The 22,919-nt window shown below is 32.9% G+C and overlaps 1 protein-coding gene across 1 annotated transcript; it reads right to left on the reverse strand.

Annotated features, from left to right (window-relative positions):
- Window positions 1-404: 404 nt before the first annotated feature.
- On the reverse strand, window positions 405-18,948 carry LOC133034433 (uncharacterized). Its single transcript, XM_061109520.1, has 5 exons — window positions 18,871-18,948; window positions 18,722-18,783; window positions 3,497-3,839; window positions 996-3,421; window positions 405-660 (listed from the first exon to the last, which is right to left on the reverse strand). The coding sequence occupies exons 1-5, from the start codon at window positions 18,946-18,948 to the stop codon at window positions 405-407; spliced, it is 3,165 nt and encodes a 1,054-aa protein (XP_060965503.1).
- Between the last annotated feature and the right edge of the window lie 3,971 nt (window positions 18,949-22,919).

Raw genomic sequence — 22,919 nt, forward strand, 5'->3', positions numbered from 1 at the left:
CTCGAAACCAATTGGCAATGGGAGGAATAACTCATTCATCATATATATCACAATTTATTTTCACACATTAGCAATGTAGGACTAACTCTAATAGTCTCTGCATATGTCCCATCTTAACAAAAATCTTCTCAGGTTTCATCTCCCTTAATAGGGTCAAAGCCCGTTTCTCCTCTCTCTCTCTCTCTCTCTCTCTCTCTCTCTCTCTCTCTCTCTCTCTCTCTCTCTCTCTCTCTCTCTCTCTCTCTCTCTCTCTCTCTCTCTCTCTCTCTCTCTCTCTCTCTCTCTCTCTCTCTCTCTCTCTCTCTCTCTCTCTCTCTCTCTCTCTCTCTCTCTCTCTCTCACTCTCTCTCTCTCTCCATTTTTGTCCTGTCGACTCGCTCAGATCCCCAAATGACCTCGCCTCATTATGTAGTTCCCAGACAAAACCCCTCACCCCTAGAATCCCCATAATCGTAGTCGTACTGTCTCAGTGGCAATGACTTGAAATTCGTGTTACAATCTCTCGACCCAAATCGGTTATATCGGTCATCACCACCACCGACACCACTACTGTCGCTGCGACCAACTCCATCTCTAACGACGGACCCAACCACACCAAGAACACTGGTGATGGACTGCCGATCGCGGCTTGGAGCTTCAAGCAGGAGACTCGAAAGAGACCTTCAAAGATTTCAACTCATACGGATAGAGAAGGTAGAAATGTAACTGGAGCTAAAAGATAAAGTACGGGAATTACATAAATATATTACAAAATATAGTATTTTTTAAACCATAAAAATGTAAACATTTCTAAAAATTCATAACCTAAATGTGTTAAAAAAAAAAATAAGCCATAAAATATAAATTTTTCCATAATTTTTATAATTTCTACTTAATTAAAACAATCTTTTTTTTTTTGAGAAAAAGCGTTTAGTTCATAAATTCAAATAAGTTAGACCTCTCGGTCGTTACAAAATATATTGTCAGGTAGAGAGGCAATCGGGATAGTCCCAAACACCTTATGAGCATATGCCCATCTAGCCACATTATGAGCGGCAAAGTTACAAGTTCTGCGAACATAAGAAAAATTACAACTAATAAATAAAGGAGAAGAATTAGTACAAAAAGAGACATAGTTTTCAATAGCCCAATGAGAGTCAATCCCATTAAGTGCGTTGATAACCATCCTCGAGTCATTCTCCACTATAGCAAATTTGGATCTGATATCTAAAGCAACAGACACAGCTAAGCAGCAGGCCGCAGCTTCTCCGCACAGAGCATCCGAGAAGTCTTCCCGAGCCGTCTGAACTCTAATCACACTGCCAAGATGATTCCTTGCCACAACAGCAATGCACATACTATTGAGTCCCACTTTGACATCGCAATTCAACTTAATCCACTCCGGAGGAGGAGGGGACCAAGCTTCTGTTAGATCAAGACTGGGACTAGGCAGCAAAGAAGCATGATAATCTGCATAAGAAGTACAAATATTATCAATACATTTTATTATGTCAGGAGAACAGTTATTATGGACCTTCTCATTTCGCACTCTCCAAATAGTATCCACCACAATCGAGGCATACAAGAAAACATCGTTAGCTTCGATCCCTCTTTTATTTAAATCCCAGATAAACTTGACCCAGTCCCAAACACGGATGCCAATATCACACACTGGGAAAATGCCCCAGGGAGAAGATCGCCAAAGATGAAAAGCTAAATCACAGGATAGGAAAAGATGTTCAAAGGATTCCTCCCCCATTCCACATAAAGGGCAGCTAGTATCCTCTATGTGGAATCTATTTCCAATAACCGCTCGAACAGGGAGGGCATTCGAAAGGATGCTCCACCACAGAACCTTGTGACGCTCTAGAATTTTGCTATTCCAAAGCTTATTCCAGAGTTTCGGAGCAACCTCACAGTGAGGAGCTCTTTCCAAAGCTTGGGCCAGATACGCCGATTTAGTGGAGAAACACCCCTTCCTTTCAAGCGTCCAAACCCATCTATCGGTACCAATCCCAGAGGGATTGCCTCCTTTAAGAATGTCTGAGACCGTTTCACAGTCAAATATGCTTCGCAGCTTTTGAATATCCCACTTCCCATTACTTAGCATAAGGTCAGCCACACAGTTCAGGTTGGAAGGGTTACCCTGGAGTGGTTTCGGGTGGAACCCTTTTCTATGCGGAATCCAGGGATCACCCCAGATCTTCGTGTTCTCCCCATTAGCAACCAACTTACAAGCTCCTTTCCTCAGAATGGATGTTGCCTTCACCACACTCTTCCAAAACCAAGAATCTGAATCTTTGTATCTGCAGCTAAGGAAATCTTTCCCTTTGAGGTATTTGGCTTTAAGAACTCGACAACACAAAGATTGGCTTCCATTCAAGATATTCCAACCCCATTTTGCCAGAAATGCCTGATTCATCTCCTTAGTTTTCCTGAATCCAAGACCACCCAAAGATTTAGGAAGACAAAGTTTATCCCAAGCCTTAAGATGAATACCGTGATTTCGTTTCTCAAAACCCCACCAAAAATCTCTAACCATTCCATCAATTTTGTTTACCATTCTAGTAGAGAGTTTCGAAGTTTGCATCGCATACATAGGCATGGCCAAGCCCACTGACTTAATCAGAGTAGCTCGGCCTGCTTTGGATAGAGTTTTAGCCTTCCAACCCTGAAGCTTTGCGGTAAGGTTGTCAAGGATAAAGTTGAAATCACCATCCTTTTGTCTGGATCTAAACAGGGGCAGGCCCAAGTATTTAATGCATCCTTCAGGATAATCAATTCCCAAAGCTTCCTTGATTTCTTCTCGCCGTCTTAAAGGGGTATTTTTACTAAAGAAAATAGACGTTTTGAGCTTATTCACCTGTTGACCAGACCACGAGCAAAAATTCTCTAAGCATCTCCAGAATCCATTCACCTCACGTAAATTAGCTCGACCAACCAGAATTAGGTCATCCGCAAAGAAAATATGAGAGAGAACGGGTCCACCTCTACTTAGCTTAACTCCCTTAATAGACCCCTGATCAAGGGCATCATTAAATAATCGTGAAAGGACTTCAGCTGCCCAAATGAAAAGATAAGGGGAAAGGGGATCGCCCTGTCGAATACCACAAGACGGGTTAATCCTTCCAACCTGACCCCCATTAAGGCAGATATTTAAAGAAGAAGTGGAGACGCACTGAGAAATCCAAAGCCGGAATTTTTGGGGGATTCCGTAGCAACCCAAGACATGATCAATAAATCTCCAGCTCAACTTATCATAAGCTTTGACTAGATCAATTTTTATAGCGAAGAGACCCTCCTTGCCTTTCTTTCTATTGAACGAGTGAATGATTTCTTGGACTATAACATTGTTGTCATGGATATTCCGCCCCGGAACAAAGGCCGCTTGGGTTGGACAGATAAGTGAAGGGAGAAGGGGTTTTATCTTGTTCGCTAGAATCTTAGAGATTACTTTGTACACCACATTACACAGAGAGATGGGCCTGAAATGATTGGTTCAGGTAGGGTTTTGAACCTTAGGAATAAGGACAACATTGGTGGCATTTATCCCTCTATGCATATTCCCAGAAATGAAAAAATCTGAGACCGCCTCACAAAAGTCAACTCCAACAGACTCCCAATAATGTTTATAGAAAAGAACAGACATTCCATCGGGACCCGGAGCCTTATGGTTATTCATGGCAAAGAGAGCTCTTTTGATTTCATCTGCACTAGGGCAGCTAAGAAGGATCTCCGAGTCCTCTTGAGAGATTTTTTGAGGAAATAAGTGAGCACAATTATATTCCACACCATTATCAGTTCCAACAAAGATACCCTTAAAGAAATCAATAAATTCTTTAAGCTTGAGAAAAGTTGTGCTTCACAAACCAAACTACAGATTACAGAAGTAGTTGGACTGGGCTAACCTTTCCATATTGAGATACTTTTTTGCCACTGACATTGGGGCTAACTATTTCGAGTTGGGTCGTTCTTAATAATAGCTGGGCTGCCTTCCACTTTTTTTTCAATCTTGGTAACATTAGTTTCTTATATCTTTGATTTGTATCACTTTTTTTCATAGACAATTTCTTTTAGTCTATTCTTTCTAGAAAATGGATCCTCCTTTGTCTGTTGATGGTAAAAACTTATTTATGGCTTTCCAAAAGTGATAACTAACTATGGCTTAAAGAGATATTAAGTAATGTCATGTTGCACAAAAATCACAAAATAATTTTTTCACGATAAAAGTCACTATCATCGCTGTTTTTGTCCACCAAATAATTTTTATTATGACTAAGTTCACATTCGTTAAAATATTTAAAAATTAAAATGAATATTGATGTGATGTGTGTTCATGTTTAGAGAAAAAAAAAAAAAAAAAAAAAAGCAGCGATTCTCTACAGTCCCATAATAAAATTAAGGGATTATTTCATATTTAACAAAAAAAAGTCAATAATATTACAATAATATAGCTGTACAAAATCTTAAACATCTTTTACGGTTTAGAAGTTTTTCTTTTACAAAAATACAGACTAATATTTTAATGTTGTTTATTTTGTTGTTGTTTATCATTATTACTATTTTCATTATTGTTTTTTCTTTTTTGGTTATTTTCACATTGTTTTTATAACACATTGTAAAATTGTAATTAATAACATAAAAAAACTGTAAAATTGAAGAAAAAAAAATTGTAAAATGTAACGAGCCTTGCGCCCTCGCCCAAGGCAACAAATGCTCAAATTTATTTTTTTTAACATATTATTTTATATTTTCACTATTTACTTAAAATTTTAATTATTTTTTTTAAAAAAAAATTAATTCTTTATAAATGCTATAATTTATATTTTAATAAAAAAAATTCCTAAATACCATATTTTAAATTTTAACCTATATATAAAGAAGCGATAATTACATAAAACATTATTTTTTGTAAAATTTTTATATTTTAAATAATTTTATTTTTTTACATTTTTACAGTGTTCTATCAAAAAAAAAAACAAGAAAACTACATAAAAATAACGCAGAAAAACATCCAAATAGCATCAAAACAACAACAAAAAATTAACAAGAGTACAATATAAAAATATATTAAAAGACCGTATTTTTGTAAATAAAATCATTCAAATATTTAGAATTTCATACAACAGTATTTTTGTAATCTTAATTGCCTTGGGTTGGCCCTCAATATAATATATTCTTAAGAAATGACGTTGTAAGGTATCGAAATCTTATTGCCTTAAATAAGAAAAAATAACATTGTATACCTACTTTATCTTATATGTTTTAATTTTTACTTTTATTTCTATATTCTTTAAGATTATATGATGTTTCCATTATACCCATTAGGTCAATGTAAATTGTGCTAGATTTAAGTATAGGGTGAAGGTATATTGGGCAACCACTCATAAAAGTGGGTATATTTTAATGAAATATAATATGAGAGTATTTTTAATTAGAAAAATTACCTCATATACTATTTTTTAACTTTTTTAAAAAAAATTACGGCTTGGATTTCTAAGGTGGTTTATTCGGTGGTTTCTATGTGGTTTATTATACATATTTTGATTGCAATTTAGGCTGCTCCATTAGTTGTAATAGGGGTTTCTATGTGAAATTTCGTAAAAATGCAAAAAAAAAAAAAAAAAAAAAATTGAAGTGTAAAAATGAAAAATCCCTTTTTAATTAATAGATACAAAAAAAAAAATATTCCTCAACTTATCCCCTTAAAAAATGATAATTTACATGTATGCACGTTTTTCAGTATTTAATATCAGTATTAACGTGGCTTTTTTAAATATTAATATTACTGTATTTTTCTTCCCATTTTCTATTCTTATTATTGATTGTGTGTTGGACACAATGAACTACTTTTGATGACGTCATATTGACTTCTCACATCATGATATGGGACAGAGTGAGCACCTGATGAAAAGTTTTATAATTTTGAATATTGATTTTCTTTTTTAAAGTTTGTTTGGACCCAAGATAGAATATGGTGAATTTAATAGTTTATAGTTTGTAAACTTAATAGTTTTCTTTTTCACTTTTTTAGGATTTTATTGCAATTTGTTCAAATGTAACATTGATAATTTATAATTTAAGGTTTATTTTTCATTTTTTAGGATTTTATAGATGTATGTATAAATGTATTTTTGATACTGTATACTTTAGGTTTTTTTTTTGTATATGATAGGGTTGTATACTGAATGGTGTACTATAATTTTTTGCATTTAATTTATTTTATTGATCATATATTTTGGTATTAATATAATTTTGTTTGCCACTAATATACATATCATTTTTTATGATGTGATTTTTGTAAAAAAAAAATTATATATATATATATTTTTTTGGGAATTTTATTTGAGCGGATGTTATTTTGATACAGTATACTTTAGGGTTTTTTTTTTTTTTTTAAAGTGGTTGTATATTACATAAGACTGTTATATATGTGCGTTTTTCATATGATTAGGATATATTTTTATTTTTCAGTGTATTTTTTGAAAAAAAAAATTGTTGGAGTATATTTTTGTATCTGTATTTGTTTTGAAATTTTAATGTGATTTTGATTTGTATGCTTAATGATTTTTTAATTTTTATTTTTTACGATTTTATTAATGTTTGTTCGAATGCGTTTTTTATATTGTATACCTTAGGATTTTATTTATTTATTTGTATGTTATAGGATTGTATACTGCATACTATATATGTATATATATATATAGGACATTTCTATAGTAGGGATGTCTCTTTTGTCTCTATGATAGGGATACTTTATTAGACATTGATTAATGATCCAATGGTGAGAAGAATGTAAGGAGTATGATAGTGAATATGGACTTTACTGTATGGTTACATATCTCTTCAAATTTTAATAATATTTTAATACTTATTCTTTTCTTTAATTTTTTTTTTACTTTAGTCAATTTTTTTTCCTAAATCTTTTTCTTTTTCCTTTTTAATTAAAAAATAATTAGTAAATTTATTTTTATTTCAAATAGTTAGTTGATTTTTTTTTCTTTTAAAATAAAAATATTTTCATAATAGTTTAAAAAAAGATAAGTTGATCTAATAAAAATTAGTGTACCCCTCTCAGTAGACCCCTTATTTCGGCATCCAAAAATATTTTTGATTTTTCAATAGACCACTTGTAAATTTTTAAAAAATTATAAATAGTTTACAATGTGAAAAATAAGGTTCAAATATTTTATTGCACGAGCGACTATTTTTTCTTATAGATGTGGCAATCAACTGTTTGAATTTTATTTACGGCACTGTAGACTATTCAAAATTTCATGAAAATTTACTAGTAGTTCTAAGTAACTACAATGTACATGATTAAGAAAATAATAATTTAAAAACTCTCATAGATGCCAAAACAGAGAAGGGGGTCTATCAAAATAATATTTTAAGGGGGTACAATTATTTTCAAAATATTTTTCTTTTTCTACATTAATTTTTTATGATGAATTCTACTAAAATCTACTGTACACTCCTAAAAGGGTTTTCTAGTAACTCTATATCTGTTTTGGCATCCAGAAAAGATTTTTAGTTCATTTTTTTTTCATGATCGTGTATATATGTTATAGCTATATAGGATTACTTGTAAATTTAAAAAAAAAAAAAATTGAATATTTTACAATGCGGAAAATAAGGTTCAAAAAGTTATTTAATATGTGTGTAAGAACGAACAGTCGTGCGTGCAATAAAATATTTAGATCTTATTTTTGACATTATAAACTACTCGAAATTTTCTAAAAATTTACAGGTGCTCTTAAAATATACAACGTACATGATCATGAAAAATAAATAGATTGAAAAACTCTCTTTGATACCGAAACAGATTGTGAGTCTAACAAAATAACCATTTCAAATGAGTATGAAATATCTCTAAATATTCGTAAGACAGCTCGTAAAAATAGATTTTATTTGTTTATTTATTTAATTTATCTGTTATATTTGACATAAAATTTAATGATACTTATATACTTATTTTGAGTTATAAAAAACTAAAAAAACAAAATAAAAATTTGTAGATACTACATTTTTTTCAAATAATTATCTTTTACTATAATATTTATGTTTAATTAGAAAAAAATATGAATATCACCACATTTTTGCTTTTTATTTTTTCAGTCTTTTTTTACGAAAAAAAAAAAGACACATTTAAGAAAAATAATTAATAGTATGATTCTTTTCGATTTTTTTTTAAGTAAAAAACTTACATTTTAGTTGCAATAAATTAATTATAAAAAAAATTGGAGAAAAAAAATCACGTTCCATTGAAAGAACATTGTTTATGTAAAAAAAAAAAATATATTGCTTATGTAATAATAAATAAATAAATTAATTAAATTATTTCAAAATAATAATAAAAATATAAGTAAAATATGTAAGTAATAACTTTTTAGTGAAATTTCTATATATAAAATCTTTTAATAAAATTTAATAAAACAAAAACAAAAAAAAAAATACAAGAACATCTAATTTTATATTTCTTAATTTGTTATCAATAATTAAAATTTTAGAGACATAAATTATTGTGATTTTATTAGGTTCCGTGATTTTTTTATATTTGTAAAGTTTTTTTTTTTTTTTTGACATCAAGATATTTGATTCAATGCATTGAGTTATACAACAATTATCTTGTACTTTCAAAAGTCATCTTTATCAATGGTCAAAAAAATGTCACTATACTATATAGACAGAACAAGAGTACCTACTATAGAATTTTTCTATATATATATATATATATATATATATTGCATTTGATTTATTTATTGAACATATATTTGGTGATTAAAATAAACTTGAAAGTTACCACAATGTATCTTAAACGTAAACTATATGAGTGACATAAAATAAATTTCATGAATAACTAAAAAAAAGTATATTAAATATGTTTATAGTAAAATTTCTAATTTTAATATTTTAATTGATAATTTTTTTGAAAAAAAAAATAATTCTTAAAAAATTTATTTGATATAAATGTTTTCTTATTAAATTGAATATACCTTTCAATATATTATATTATATATATAAAAAAAAAAGTAATATGTACATACAAATTTGTTGAAAAATATTTTCTTTAAAAAAAAAAATGACTTTCTAGTATATTATTAGTATTATTATAATGTGAAATACTGAATAAAAAACAAAAAAAAAATTAAGAATTGAGATTTTTTTTCTAATTTTTTATATTTGGGTATAACTAAGCTTGAATCACGTATATATTGTTAGAAATGAATGAGAGATTACTTCCCCCTCTATGAAATACTTAGGGCTTTGTGGAAATACTTCTAGGAATTATCAAGCTTTAGAACTCTCTAGCTTTGTGTTTGAAAGATAGAAGAGAAGAGTGTATCTCAAAGATTTAACCAAGGTCTCTATTTATAGTGTTTAGGATCACTCACTTTGAAATTCAAACATCTTACACCCAATGTCTGTTACCATCTCTTAATTGGGTGTAAATAAGATTAAATTGATGATTTGGAAGTTATGGGAGTTGTTAAAAGGCATCCCCATAGTAAAAAAATGTTCTAATATTAAAACTTGAAAAAAAAAACAGTAACTAGTAACTAGTTACTAGTTACTAAATTTTCAGCTTTTACAAATAACTCTCCAAAGTATTCCAAACCATTCCCACTTTATTTTGTATCACTTATACACATTATAAATGACAAAATTAAATCCCCAATAGCTATATTTGAATTATAGCTTTGAATTTCAAAAAATTAAGTTGTGTAACCACTATTTACACACTTAATTGGTGATCATGTGGAAGTTACAAAATATGAATAACTCCACTTCTTATGTTACAACTTATATGAATATTACATGTATGTAACTCCCAATCACATTATATAGTGATTATTACATGTATATAACTCTCAATCATATTATATATTATACTCATAATAATATGTATAATATATCATAATTTTAATCTTAAATATTATATTATTTAATAAATAATATAACATTCCCCCACTAGATTAAAATTTGTGATACCTCATTGTAACACTTTATTTAATCCATCAAATATCTCATATATCCCCCACTTTGATTGAATAAATCAACACTCTCTATAGAGTCTTTGCTCAAGTGCATAAAATTAAGTGTTTTTCAACTTGAACTTAACCATAGTGTAATCATCACAAATTTTATTGAAAATTTAGTTGACAAAGTATTGAACCAATTTTTCTTTAATAAAACGGTAATGACACGCACACCTTTGCTAGATTCACTCAAGACCTCATGTCTCGCTTTGCACCATTAATGGCCTTGTGAACATTCCATTCATTGACCTTTTTGAGAAAATATACTCCCTATTTCTCATTTGGGGTGGCACCACCCTTAGGTCAATATAGGTAGTATTCTTACAGTATTTGTTACCAAAATACTTGTTTTCTAAACTGAGTTCTATTAAAGACTTTTAGAAGTCTAACCCTCAAATAGGTAACTCACTTAAGTACTTTGCAACTTTGTAGGATGGGACTTATACTACTTATCATATTTGTTCACACATTGATTTGTTCTTACCTATTGAACCTAACACTAGTAAAGTTACTAGTATTAAGATAAATTACTCTCAATTGTGAACCCATTTAGGGACTTTTAGTCCCATCCCTTTAGAGGTCTTTTCCACTAAATCTCTAGTTAGTGGCTTCGTAAATGGATCCGCCAAGTTTTCACTTGATCTCACATAGGATATTGAGATGACTCTTCTTTGAATCATCTCACTTACATATCCATGTCTTAGACTGATATGTCTAGACTTCCAATTGTATACTCCACTATATGCTCTAGCTAATGTTGCTTGGCTATCACAATGTATCGATATTGTAGATACATTCTCTTTAACAATTGAAATCTCAATCAAGAGATTTCTTAACCATTCGGCCTCTTTCCCAGTGGCAGCTAAAGCTATAAACTCCGCTTCCATTGTGGAATGAAAAATACAAGTTTATTTCTTGGACTCTGAAGAAACTGCCCCTCTACTTAGGGTATATACCCAACCCGTTGTGGAAAAATTATCCCTAAGGTTGGCTATCCAACTTTCGTCAGTATATCCTTCCAAAATTGAAGGAAATTTGGAGTAGTGAAGGCATAGGTTTTTAGTTTTCTTTAGATAACCCAAAACTCTCCTTTCTTCCAATGATCTACAGTTGGATTACTAGTACACCTATTAAGTTTACTCACTGCAAATTATATATCGGGCCTTGTACATTGGGCACTATACATAAAGCTTCCTATAGCACTTGCATACTCCAACTGAGCCACCGTTCTACCACTATTTTTAACTAGTGGCTTACTATGATCGAATGGTGTGTTGGCCTCTTTAGCCTTTAGATGGCTAAACTTATTCAACACTTTCTCAATATAGTGTGCTTGTCCTAAAGCAAAACCCCCACTATGCCTTGTAACTTTGATCCTCAAAATAGTATCCACTTCTCCAAGGTCTTTCATTTTAACGGTTGAAGAAAGAAACCTCTTAGTTTCTGTAAAGTCCTTTTTTGGCAAGTTAGTTGACAAAATAATTTTTCCATTTATGGTAAGATTGTTGAGCATTCATATTCATATTCTTGCCTTATAAATTCGGTTCTTAGTTGCCCTTTTCCTTGTTAGGAAAGTTGCACTTTCAGCTGAATTTTCCTTTGTTGAAAACTTCTTAAAAGAGAAGAAATTCTCTTTTGGAAAGTTGTCTTTTTTAGGAAAACTTTGTTTATTGCCTTTTCCTTATTGATTTCGATTGTATCTTGATACAATCAGAATATCTAATCTGTTTTTGGCAGGAATCAAGCATTGATAGAAGATCGGACCCGATTTTAGCAAGTTTCCCGATTCTGGTATGATCTGTTGCGTCAGCATCCGATTCTGATGTAGCAGATCGTGTTTTCTTAGGAAAGTTTTTGTACAGCTGTAGATTCGAACTTGTGGTTGCCTCTTTGGTTTCTATGTTCTATAAATAGAGCCTAGAGAGCAACCATTCGAATTAGCTCTTCCATTAATCATTTTTTGCCTTTATCTTTTTAAGAGAAGAGTGTTTCTTTGTTTTGTGAGAGCCTAGTTGTTCATCTAGGTTCTAGTTGTTCTATTTCTGTTCTTACTCTGTCCTAGAGGTTGTGAAGAACTACTTGACTGAACAAGAGATTGGTCTTTGGGAGAAGACTTGGTAAAGCCTTACTTCCGGAGGAAGTAAGCATTTGGTCTTCGGGAGAAGACTTGTTGAAGCCTTACTTCGGGAGGAAGTAAGCACTCACACTTCAAAGACGAAGGGAGTTCGGGCTTGAAGGTTTTTCAAGAAGTCAGATTCATAAAGTGGATTACAAAGGATTGCGGCAATACTTTAAAGGGAGTCTAAACTTGTTTAAGTCAAATGTCTTTGTAATTTTTGATACGTTATTAATTGATTTCATTCTCTGGGCGTGGCCCCGTGGACTAGGAGTGTTCGTGAGAACACTGATACCACTTATAAATCTCTTGTGTCAAGTTATTTATTTTTCTGCAAATATTTTATATTCTGCCTGTTCTGTTTTGCTGTAGCAGAATTACATTCTGCTGCTGCAAACGCTTACAGTTTTTATATTTTATTATATACAACTGACATTTGCAGAAACTCGGTTTTTCATTTGGTATCAGAGCGGGACCTAAACTCTTAGTGTGGTCCTATAACGTTTTTGTGTTAATATGTCATTTTTTGCAGAAGGAAGTTCTATTTCTAGACCACCGTTACTTAATGACTCTAACTATCCTTATTGGAAAGTTAGAATGAGGGCCTTCATCAAATCTCAAGATGAGAAAGCTTGGAGAATGGTTCTATCAGGTTGGTCTCTTCCAGTTGAGACAGATTCTTCAGGTAATACTACTATAAAATGTGAACTTGAATGGTCTATTGAAGATGATAAACTTTCTGCCTACAATAGTAAAGCCTTGCATGCTATCTTTAACGGTGTAGGTGAGGGTTACATTAAACTTATATCATCTTGTGTTTCTGCTAAGGAAGCTTGGGAGATCCTTTAAACTCAGTTTGAGGGAACTTCTGATGTGAAAAGATCTAGATTTATCATGCTTCAAACTAAATTTGATGAGCTTAGAATGTCTGATAATGAAACCTTAACTGAATTCTATGAAAAATTATCTGACATTGCTAATGAATATTTTGCTCTTGGTGAAAAGCTTGATGACTCTGTTCTTGTGAGAAAAAGTGTTAAAGTACTTCTAGAAAGGTTCGATACTAAACTTTTGGCAATGGAGGAAGCTAAAGATTTTAGCACTATGAAGGTGGAAGAATTGATGGGTTCCTTACGTACTTTTGTATTAAATCAACAGATTAAACAAAAGGACAAACCCAAATCCATTGCTGATAAAGGTAAAAGTATTGCTTTCAAAGTTGCTGACAATGAAAATTCTGATAGTGAATGTGATGATGAGATTGCTTTATTAACTAAGAATTTTCAGAAATATATGAAAAAGATGGGAAATAAAAAGAATATTTCTAAAGGTTCAAAAGGTAATACTTTTATTAAACCATTTGTCTCTAACAAAAAGGGAATTCAGTGCAGGGAATGTGAAGGTTTTGGGCATATTCAAGCTGAGTGTGCAAACACCTTGAAAAAGAATAAGAAAAGTTTCAATGTCACTTGGAGTGATGATGAAACCGAAAGTGATGAAAATAATTTCGAAAATGTTGTTCTAACTTATTTTATGACTAATATGTTGTGTGATTCACAGGTGAAAGCTAAATTGGTATGTCTGAATAATACCACCGAACAAGAGAAATCATATTCAGATGAGTCTGAAATCTGTGAAGAGTCTCTTGCTGAATCATACAAAGTCATGTATGAAAAATGGATTCAGGTTGCTTCTGAAAATAGAGAGTTGAATAAATTAAATAAAAAATTGTCTCATCAAATTGAAATGTGTGAATTGAAAATAAAAGAGTATGAGACAAGTGTTTGTGATAAAGATGAAAAAATCACTCTCTTCAAAAAGGAACTTGAAAATTTTAAGAAAAATGTTCAAATGCTTAACCCTGGATCTTCTATTTTTGAAAAAGCTCAGAATGCAGGTCAAAGAGGTTTCGCAGGCCTTGGTTCAAATGGAATGGAAAGTTCTGGAGTCACGAAGTTTGTAAAATCAAGTGTTCCAACGAATCATCTGAAGCTACAAAGTCTGCTGTAACAGTTTCACAGCCTGTTGCAGCAAGAGCTGCTTCTGATGCTGCAAAATCTCCAGAATTTTTGAAAAGAGTAAGATCTCAGGTAAAAAGATTTGTTCGCACTTGTCATTTTTGTGGTAGAAAAGGACATATCAGACCTAAATGTTTCACGTTGAAAAATCTAGTTAAAATAAATTATTTTGATAATTTGGAAAAATCTCAAAAGAAACATAAAAGTTTGAAACAAATATGGGTGAAAAAGAATTGTCTAGCTGGTTTTTCTGATAAAGCTGCTACTTCTCAAATGTGGTATTTTGACAGTGGTTGTTCTAGACATATGACAAGTGACAAGGACTTTTTGACTAAAATTCAGCCTATGCAATGTGGAGAAGTCACTTTTGGTAATGGCTTATGTGGAAAAGTTGTTGGTATGGGAACTCTAAATTTTAAAGGGTTACCTAGACTGAAAAATGTGATGTTAGTTGAAGGACTGAGGGCTAATTTACTTAGCATTAGTCAAATTTGTGACCAAGGGTTTACTGTTTCGTTTGATAGTGATCATTGCTATGTTCTTAATGATGATAATGAATGTATCTTGCAAGGATTTCGATCCAATGATAACTGTTACACTCTAACCCCTGTGTTTACTTGTCATTCAGCTATCAACAACACCACAGATTTGTGGCATGCCAAGCTTGGGCATATTAATTATAAAAACCTGAAAAAATTGTCAAATCCAGGTATTGTTCGAGGACTTCCCAAGCTTGGTAAGGAAAGTGTTGGTAAGTGTGAACCGTGTCAACTTGGGAAGCAATTAAAAATCACTCACAAGCACGTGTCTGATATCAATACCTCAAAAGTATTGGAATTGCTTCACATGGATCTTATGGGTCCAATCCAAGTTGAAAGTTTGAATGGTAAACGATATATCTTTGCTTGTGTTGATGATTTCTCTCGTTTTACTTGGGCAGATTTCTTAAGAGAAAAGTCTGACACTTTTGATGCCTTTAAAACTCGTTGTTTGAGATTAAGAGTTGAGAAAGGTTGTAATATTGGGAAAATTGTTCGAATTCGAAGTGATCATGGTAAGGAGTTTGAAAATTTTGTGTATGATAATTTTTGCAAGTCTACAGGTATAACTCATGAATTTTCAGCTCCCAAAACTCCTCAACAAAATGGAGTTGTTGAGAGGAAGAATCGAACATTGCAGGAAATGGCAAGAGTGATGTTAAATAGCAAGAAGTTGACAAAGCGCTTATGGGCTGAAGCTATTAACACAGCTTGCTATATAATAAACAGAGTGTTTATTCGTCCAGGTACCTCAAAAACATCTTATGAAATCTGGAAAGGTAAGCGCCCCAATGTAAGTCACTTTCATGTTTTTGGATGTGCGTGTTATGTTTATAGAGATCGTGAACATATTGGTAAATTTGATGCTAAAAGTGATGTTGGTGTATTTATTGGATATTCCTTAAACAGTAGAGCCTATCGTGTTTATAACATGAGAACTCAAACTGTTTTGGAATCAGCTAATGTGGTTGTTGATGATTTTAAAGATTTTTTAGAGTTTTCCACAGAAGCCAAGATAGATAGTCTCATGGATGCTCCTCCAGAAGCAGCAAAAGCAGATCCTGATGCAGCAGAACCCATTTCTGATGCTGCAAATGACGAATCTGCTGCTGCAACTGAGACTGGAGAACCAGAACCGTCTATCTTGACTCACCCAAACATCATCACTGATTCTATTCAGAAAGAACCAAGCACCAAAGTCAAATTGAATCATCCAAAAGATCTCATTCTTGGAATTCCTGAAGAAAGCATGGTAACTCGCAGAAGGTATGTTAATCTGATCAGCTTTCTTTGTTTTGTTTCTCAATATGAACCGAAAAATGTGAAGGAAGCCATGACCTTTGAGGAATGGCTCAATGCAATGCAAGAGGAACTCAACCAATTTGTTCGCAACAAGGTATGGATTTTGGTCCGAAGACCAAAAGGTATAAATATAATTGGAACAAAATTGTTATTTAAAAATAAAAGTGATGAGTTCGGTACAATTGTGAGAAACAAGGCTTGTTTGGTGGCACAAGGGTACACACAGGTTGAAGGTATTGATTTTGATGAAACTTTTGCTCCTGCTGCAAGATTAGAATCAATTCGTTTACTTTTGTGTATTGCTTGTATCTTGAACATTAAATTGTTTCACATGGATGTAAAATCTGCCTTCCTAAATGGTTTTTTGAATGAGGAAGTTTATGTTGAGCAACCAAAAGGATTTGAAGATCCTCAATTTCCAAACCATGTGTACAAGCTTGAAAAAGCTTTGTATGGTCTGAAACAAGCTCCTCGAGCTTTGTATGAAAGGTTAACTCAATTTTTACTTTCTCATGATTATCAAAGAGGTAGTGTGGATAAAACTCTTTTCATCAAGCATATAAAATCTGATTTTATCATTGTTCAAATTTATGTTGATGATATAGTTTTTGGTTCTACATCTAACCATGAAGTACAGGTTTTTGTTGATCAAATGAAAAGTGCATTTAAAATGAGCATGGTTGGTGAGCTTACTTTCTTTTTGGGTCTTCAAGTGAGACAAATGGAAGGAGGTACATTTGTATCTCAATGTAAGTATGCTAAGAACCTTGTCAAGAAATTTGGTCTTGAATCGGCTAAGCATGTAAGCACTCCAATGAGCACCTCATTGAAACTGACAAAAGATGAGAATGGAGTAAAGGTAGACACTACACTCTATCGTAGCATGATTGGAAGTCTTTTGTATTTAACTGCTAGTCGTCCTGATATTTGTTACAGTGTGGGAGTTTGTGCTAGATATCAAAGTAATCCTATGGAATCTCATGTATCAGCTGTAAAAAGGATTATTCGATATGTTAATAGCACCCTTGATTATGGACTTTGGCATTCGAAAGATACCAATTCTAATCTTGCTTGTTTTAGTGATGCAGATTGGGCAGGCAATGCTGATGATCGAAAGAGCACAAGTGGAGGGTGTTTCTTTCTTGGGAATAATCTAGTATCTTGGCATAGCAAGAAACAAAATTCCATTTCTTTGTCCACTGCCGAAGCTGAGTACATAGCTGCTGGCAGTTGTTGTACTCAACTCTTATGGTTGAAACAAATGTTGATTGATTATGGATTTGAATTAGGTGTTTTGACTATTTTTTGTGATAACACTATTGCCATAAATATTTCCAAAAATCCTGTTCAACATTCTAGAACAAAGCACATTGATATAAGGCATCACTTTATCAGGGAACTTGTTGAAAATAAATCTTTGCAATTAGAATATGTTGATACTGAAAAAATAATTAGTTGATATTTTCACAAAGGCCCTACATGCAAGTCGGTTTGACTCCCTCAGAAAGTCTTTGGGAGTTTGCATTGTTGAAATCTCTCTTGTTCATATTTTTGTACAGTATTGTTATGTGATTCTTCTCTAGCTTTTAATATGCTTTCATTGTATTTTGACAAATCATGTTTATGCTTTTGGATTATAATTAGTTAGGATCTCATTCTTATCATACTTTGTGCTGTTGTGTTAAAAGGATCATGTTACTCTTTATTTGTGTCTAGGATTAAATAATGTTCTTATACAGAGTTGAGCAATTTTTGTTTCAGTCTTGTCAGGCCCCTTGCTGAAATAGAGCTACCCATACTGAGGTGTGAAAGCCATCTTTTGAGTAAGCTGGAACATTGTAATTAGCAACTATGATGATGATGCACTACCATAGAAAAGGGCTACCTTTAGTATGGTGTGATAGCATCCAGTTGCGGGATCAAATTGAAAAATGCAAAAATGAAAAATCTTGCCAAGGACAATGATCCTATTTTCACTGCACACACTTATGTCTGACAAGTGTGTTCAATCTTGTAAGTCTCCTCTATTAAATTTAATTGATAATACTGGTTCACAATTTTTAGTAACATGCATATCCTTTTCCTCAACATCAATTAACTATGATTTGTTCTTGAAATACTAACTAATTATTTTCCTTAAAAGCATAACATGTATTTTATTTTGTCAACTCTCAATGATATTTGATTACATTGCTTGTTTAGAATCTCATATATTTATTGTACACATTGTATTTTATTTTCAGTTTCTAAAAAATAAAAAAAAGAGGCGTGTGACTTGCTTCATGGGTTAAGGAAATCTTGTGCTTAAATGGTAAGTATCAACATTCATTCTTCTTTGATTTATTTTGATATGTTTCCAATTAAAGATTAATCTTTATATGGTAATGTGTCTTTAATCTTGAAAGATTGACTAATTTTTGGAAATATTGTTGGCAATACTATTTTCCTTTTATTTTTATTTTTTTTTTAAAAAAAAGGGAAAGGGGTTGAGGAGTGGGCGGTTTCCTTTTACGTGTTCATGGGTTGGCGGTTACCATTTAAATTTTCAAAATTGGTTTCCTTTTCTTGTTTTGCTTCCAAGTTTATATAAACCAATCTTTGTCATTTAACTCACCACCTACCCGAACCCATTTTCTTTTTCCTTGTGTTGTTTCTGTTCATCTTCTCTTTCAGATCCAAAATGGTGAGAACCAAGAATCTAGGGCACTCTAAAAAGTTGGAAGAAACCGTTGCAACTCCTTCCAATGCTCCCCCTGCTGCTTCAGTTCATCCTCCTGCTGTTGCAAAGCCTGGAGATTCATCGCTTCCCCAGCGTGAATCTCAAACCGAGAAGCCAAAACGTCCACTCAAGCAAGTTGCTCGCAAATCGGTAAGACCTCTTCGCACCTGGTCTTCTTCATCTGAATCTTCGAAGGAATCTCCTCCTCCGTTGGCAGTTCCCCCTCCTGCTGCATCAATTCCTGGCTCCACTCCAACAGGCCCTTCTACTCGAACACGAGCCCAGCAAGCCTCTGCTGAGAAGGAACTTTGAGCCTCTCAATCTCGTGATAAGACAGTCCCTCCAGCCAAGAAGAAACTCAAGTCTAATCCACCCTCGGCCTCTTCAAGTTCCAGTTCAGAAGAAGAGGATCCAATGGAAGTCTCTTCAGACAAATCAGTGTCTCTTCATTCTGAGAAGGACAGTGAGGACACAGAACTCGAGCCAGAGCCTCCTCGATCAAAATCTGCTTCTGCAGCAAAGGCCTCTGCTGCTGCCAAAGGCAAGCAGCCTATGGAAGAACCTTCTTCTGGTAATGTCCCTTCATCTCTTTCTGGCTGCCCTCGATTTTATTATCGTGATAATGAACGTGACTGGAATTTATATGCAAACCGTAAGTTTGAAAGCGAGAGGAACTATGATTTGCATGCTCATCGTGTTTATGGGATTGTAAAGTTTATTCAATTTCATCAATGGGAAAACACTCTCACTGGTTTCATTGGATACATTGCAAATATTGTTAAGGATTTCTATGCTAATCTCACTGATGATTTCCTTGATGAGAATTCTAGACTATATCGAAGAGTTTATGTTAGGGGTCATTGGTTCTCTTTTTCTGAAAAGGATATTGCTCAAGCTTTGCAATTGCCCGAGAATGTCTCCAATGCAGTGCTGTCCATGGATCGTGAGTTGATGCTCTCTGAACTCACGGGTGCTCGTTCAGAATTGAAACCAGGGGAGAGTCTTCGAATCACTCACCTCACCTTTGCTCATGCATCTCTTATGCAATTTGCTTTAAGAAATTGGGTTCCTAATTCAAACAAGACCGTAGTGTCCTAAGATGTGGTATCACTCTTATACCGCATCACTTCTGGAACTTCAATTGATTTGGCCTCCCACATTCTGAACCAGATTGTCTCCTTCCGAAGAGGTTAAAAGCCAACCTTTAAACTTGTGTTTCCAAATCTAATCTATAAGGTTTTATCTTCTCAGAAGAATGTGGCCCAATCGCATGAAACACTTGAGCCTCCTATCAGTGGTCCTACATTCCAACCCTCTGAATACTTTGATGGTGTGTTTCAAAAACGGCCAAAGGCGAGTCTTTGCTTGCTTTATGCTTCCAGCTGCTTTGCAAGTTCAAGTTCTACTACAGCAGAACTCCTGGAAGTCAAGTCCGAAGTTCAGAATGTGCATAATCGCCTTGCAGCAATGGAAGAAGTTCAGCATGAGATGTCCAAGCAATTGACTTCTTTGGTTAAACTCTATTGAGACTAAGTTGTTTTTTCTTTGCTTTTGATTGAACTTATCTCTTTTTTTCTTTCTTTGCTTTTGCTTTGTCACTCCGATAAACAAAAATGGGGAGAGATATTTATTTTTAATTTGTTTGTTTGTTTGCCCAACTTTGGACCCTTTTTCCAGGGGGAGTTGTGGTTGGTTAGTACTTGTGAACATATCTTTTAAAGTTAGCTTGTTTTTAAGTTTTTTTGTGATATTCGATTGTGTTACTCAGGGGGAGTAGTATCTTTTGCTCTTGCTAACTTTGTCTTGCAGGTACTTTTTGTTAAAAATTATTCTGTTCATCTAAAGTGCCAAAGGGGGAGATTGTAAAGTCCTTTTTTGGCAAGTTAGTTGAAAAAATAATTTTTCCATTTATGGTAAGATTGTTGAGCATTCATATTCGGATTCTTGCCTTATAAATTCGGTTCTTAGTTGCCCTTTTCCTTGTTAGGAAAGTTGCACTTTCAGCTGAACTTTCCTTTGTTGAAAACTTCTTAAAAGAGAAGAAATTCTCTTTTGGAAAGTTGTCTTTTTTAGGGAAACTTTGTTTATTGCCTTTTCCTTATTGATATCGATTGTATCTTGATACAATCAGAATATCTAATCTGTTTTTGGCAAGAATCAAGCATTGATAGAAGATCGGACCCGATTTTAGCAAGTTTCCCGATTCTAGTATGATCTGCTGCGTCAGCATCCGATTCTGATGTAGCAGATCGTGTTTTCTTAGGAAAGTTTTTGTACAGCTGTAGATTCGAACTTGTGGTTGCCTCTTTGGTTTCTATGTTCTATAAATAGAGCCTAGAGAGCAACCATTCGAATTAGCTCTTCCATTAATCATTTTTTGCATTTATCTTTTTAAGAGAAGAGTGTTTCTTTGTTTTGTGAGAGCCTAGCTGTTCATCTAGGTTCTAGTTGTTCTATTTCTGTTCTTACTCTGTCCTAGAGGTTGTGAAGAACTACTTGACTGAACAAGAGATTGGTCTTCGGGAGAAGACTTGGTAAAGCCTTACTTCGGGAGGAAGCAAGCATTTGGTCTTCGGGAGAAGACTTCTTGAAGCCTTACTTCGGGAGGAAGTAAGCACTCACACTTCAAAGACGAAGGGAGTTCGGGCTTGAAGGTGTTTCAAGAAGTCAGATTCATAAAGTGGATTACAAAGGATTGCGGCAATACTTTAGAGGGAGTCTAAACTTGTTTAAGTCAATTGTCTTTGTAATTTTTGATACTTTATTAATTGATTTCATTCTCTGGGTGTGGCCCCGTGGACTAGGAGTGTTCGTGAGAACACTGATACCACGTATAAATCTCTTGTGTCAAGTTATTTATTTTTCTACAAATATTTTATATTCTGCCTGTTCTGTTTTGCTGTATCAGAATTACATTCTGCTGCTGCAAACGCTTACAGTTTTTATATTTTCTTATATACAACTGACATTTGCAAAAACTCGATTTTTCAGTTTCTTCTATTCCTTTCATGTTATCACTAAGGATTAACATGTCATCCACATATAAGCAAACAATTATCACATAATTTTTACAGGTTTTTGAATACAACACTTGTCTCCATTGTTATGCCTAAAGCCATTTGAAAGAATAGCAATCTCAAATTTGACATGCCATTGTTTCGAAGATTGCTTTAGTCCATTTAAGGATTTCTTCAACTTACACATTTTATGTTCATTGTTTGGTAGGACAAACCCCTCAGGTTATTCTATATTGTAATTTAATATCCTAAAATATAAAGTTCATAAAACGATAAATAAACACATAAATGGAATAGAATCCATACATTAGTTGTAGCGAAAATTAGTGACTTATTCTATTCAATCACTTTAACCCTCGATCTCATTCTGTAGTGGGGTATTGCCAAATGATGAACTTGGATAACTTACTTAAACCCGTTAAGCGACCATTCTACACAGTCTTCCATAAAATTTTGAGTACTACCTTGTATAGTGTGGGTTAGTACTCAACTCACTAATAGAATATAATTTGAGAGAGAGATAAAACTATGGAATTTTTTAATAAGGCTAATAAAATTAGTCTCTTTGAATAATCTAGGTCAAGGAATGAGTTTTCTAACAAGATTGTCATTTTATTCCTTATATAGGTTTTTCATGGTGTTAGGGTTAGATGTAATGGGCTATAAAAAAGGATAATGGACCCAAAAATAAAACCTTGGTCGAATTGACATATGTGGCCCATGGACTTTGATTTTTACCATTTTATTTCATTTGATGAAATAATAACTCTTTTTCCAATTTTTCATTTATCACATCTAATTATTTAAATACTAATTTTTATTTTAATAATTATATAAAAAAAAAATATACTATTTAAACATATTTCTTAATTAGACACACCAAGTGTCTCCAATTTGCTCAAAATTATTAAAAATTCTCAAATAAGACATAGTCTATTTTTAAATTCTAATTGATTTATTAAATTAATCAATTGAGTCTACAAGGTAATATTATCCCAGATAATACGGGGACCACGGGCCTATGAAATTAAGCTCCTAATAAGTAGATCTAGAATTTATTGAGTAAATTTCATAACTTATTAATTCTTCCTGACTCAACTATAGATTCAGAATTACACATTTATTATATAAAACGCTCTATATGCGCTATGAATTATTCATTATTTCAATTTAAATAATCAGTGATCCT

The sequence above is a fragment of the Cannabis sativa genome, chromosome 2 (assembly GCF_029168945.1).
Source record: "Cannabis sativa cultivar Pink pepper isolate KNU-18-1 chromosome 2, ASM2916894v1, whole genome shotgun sequence".
Lineage (NCBI taxonomy): Eukaryota > Viridiplantae > Streptophyta > Magnoliopsida > Rosales > Cannabaceae > Cannabis > Cannabis sativa.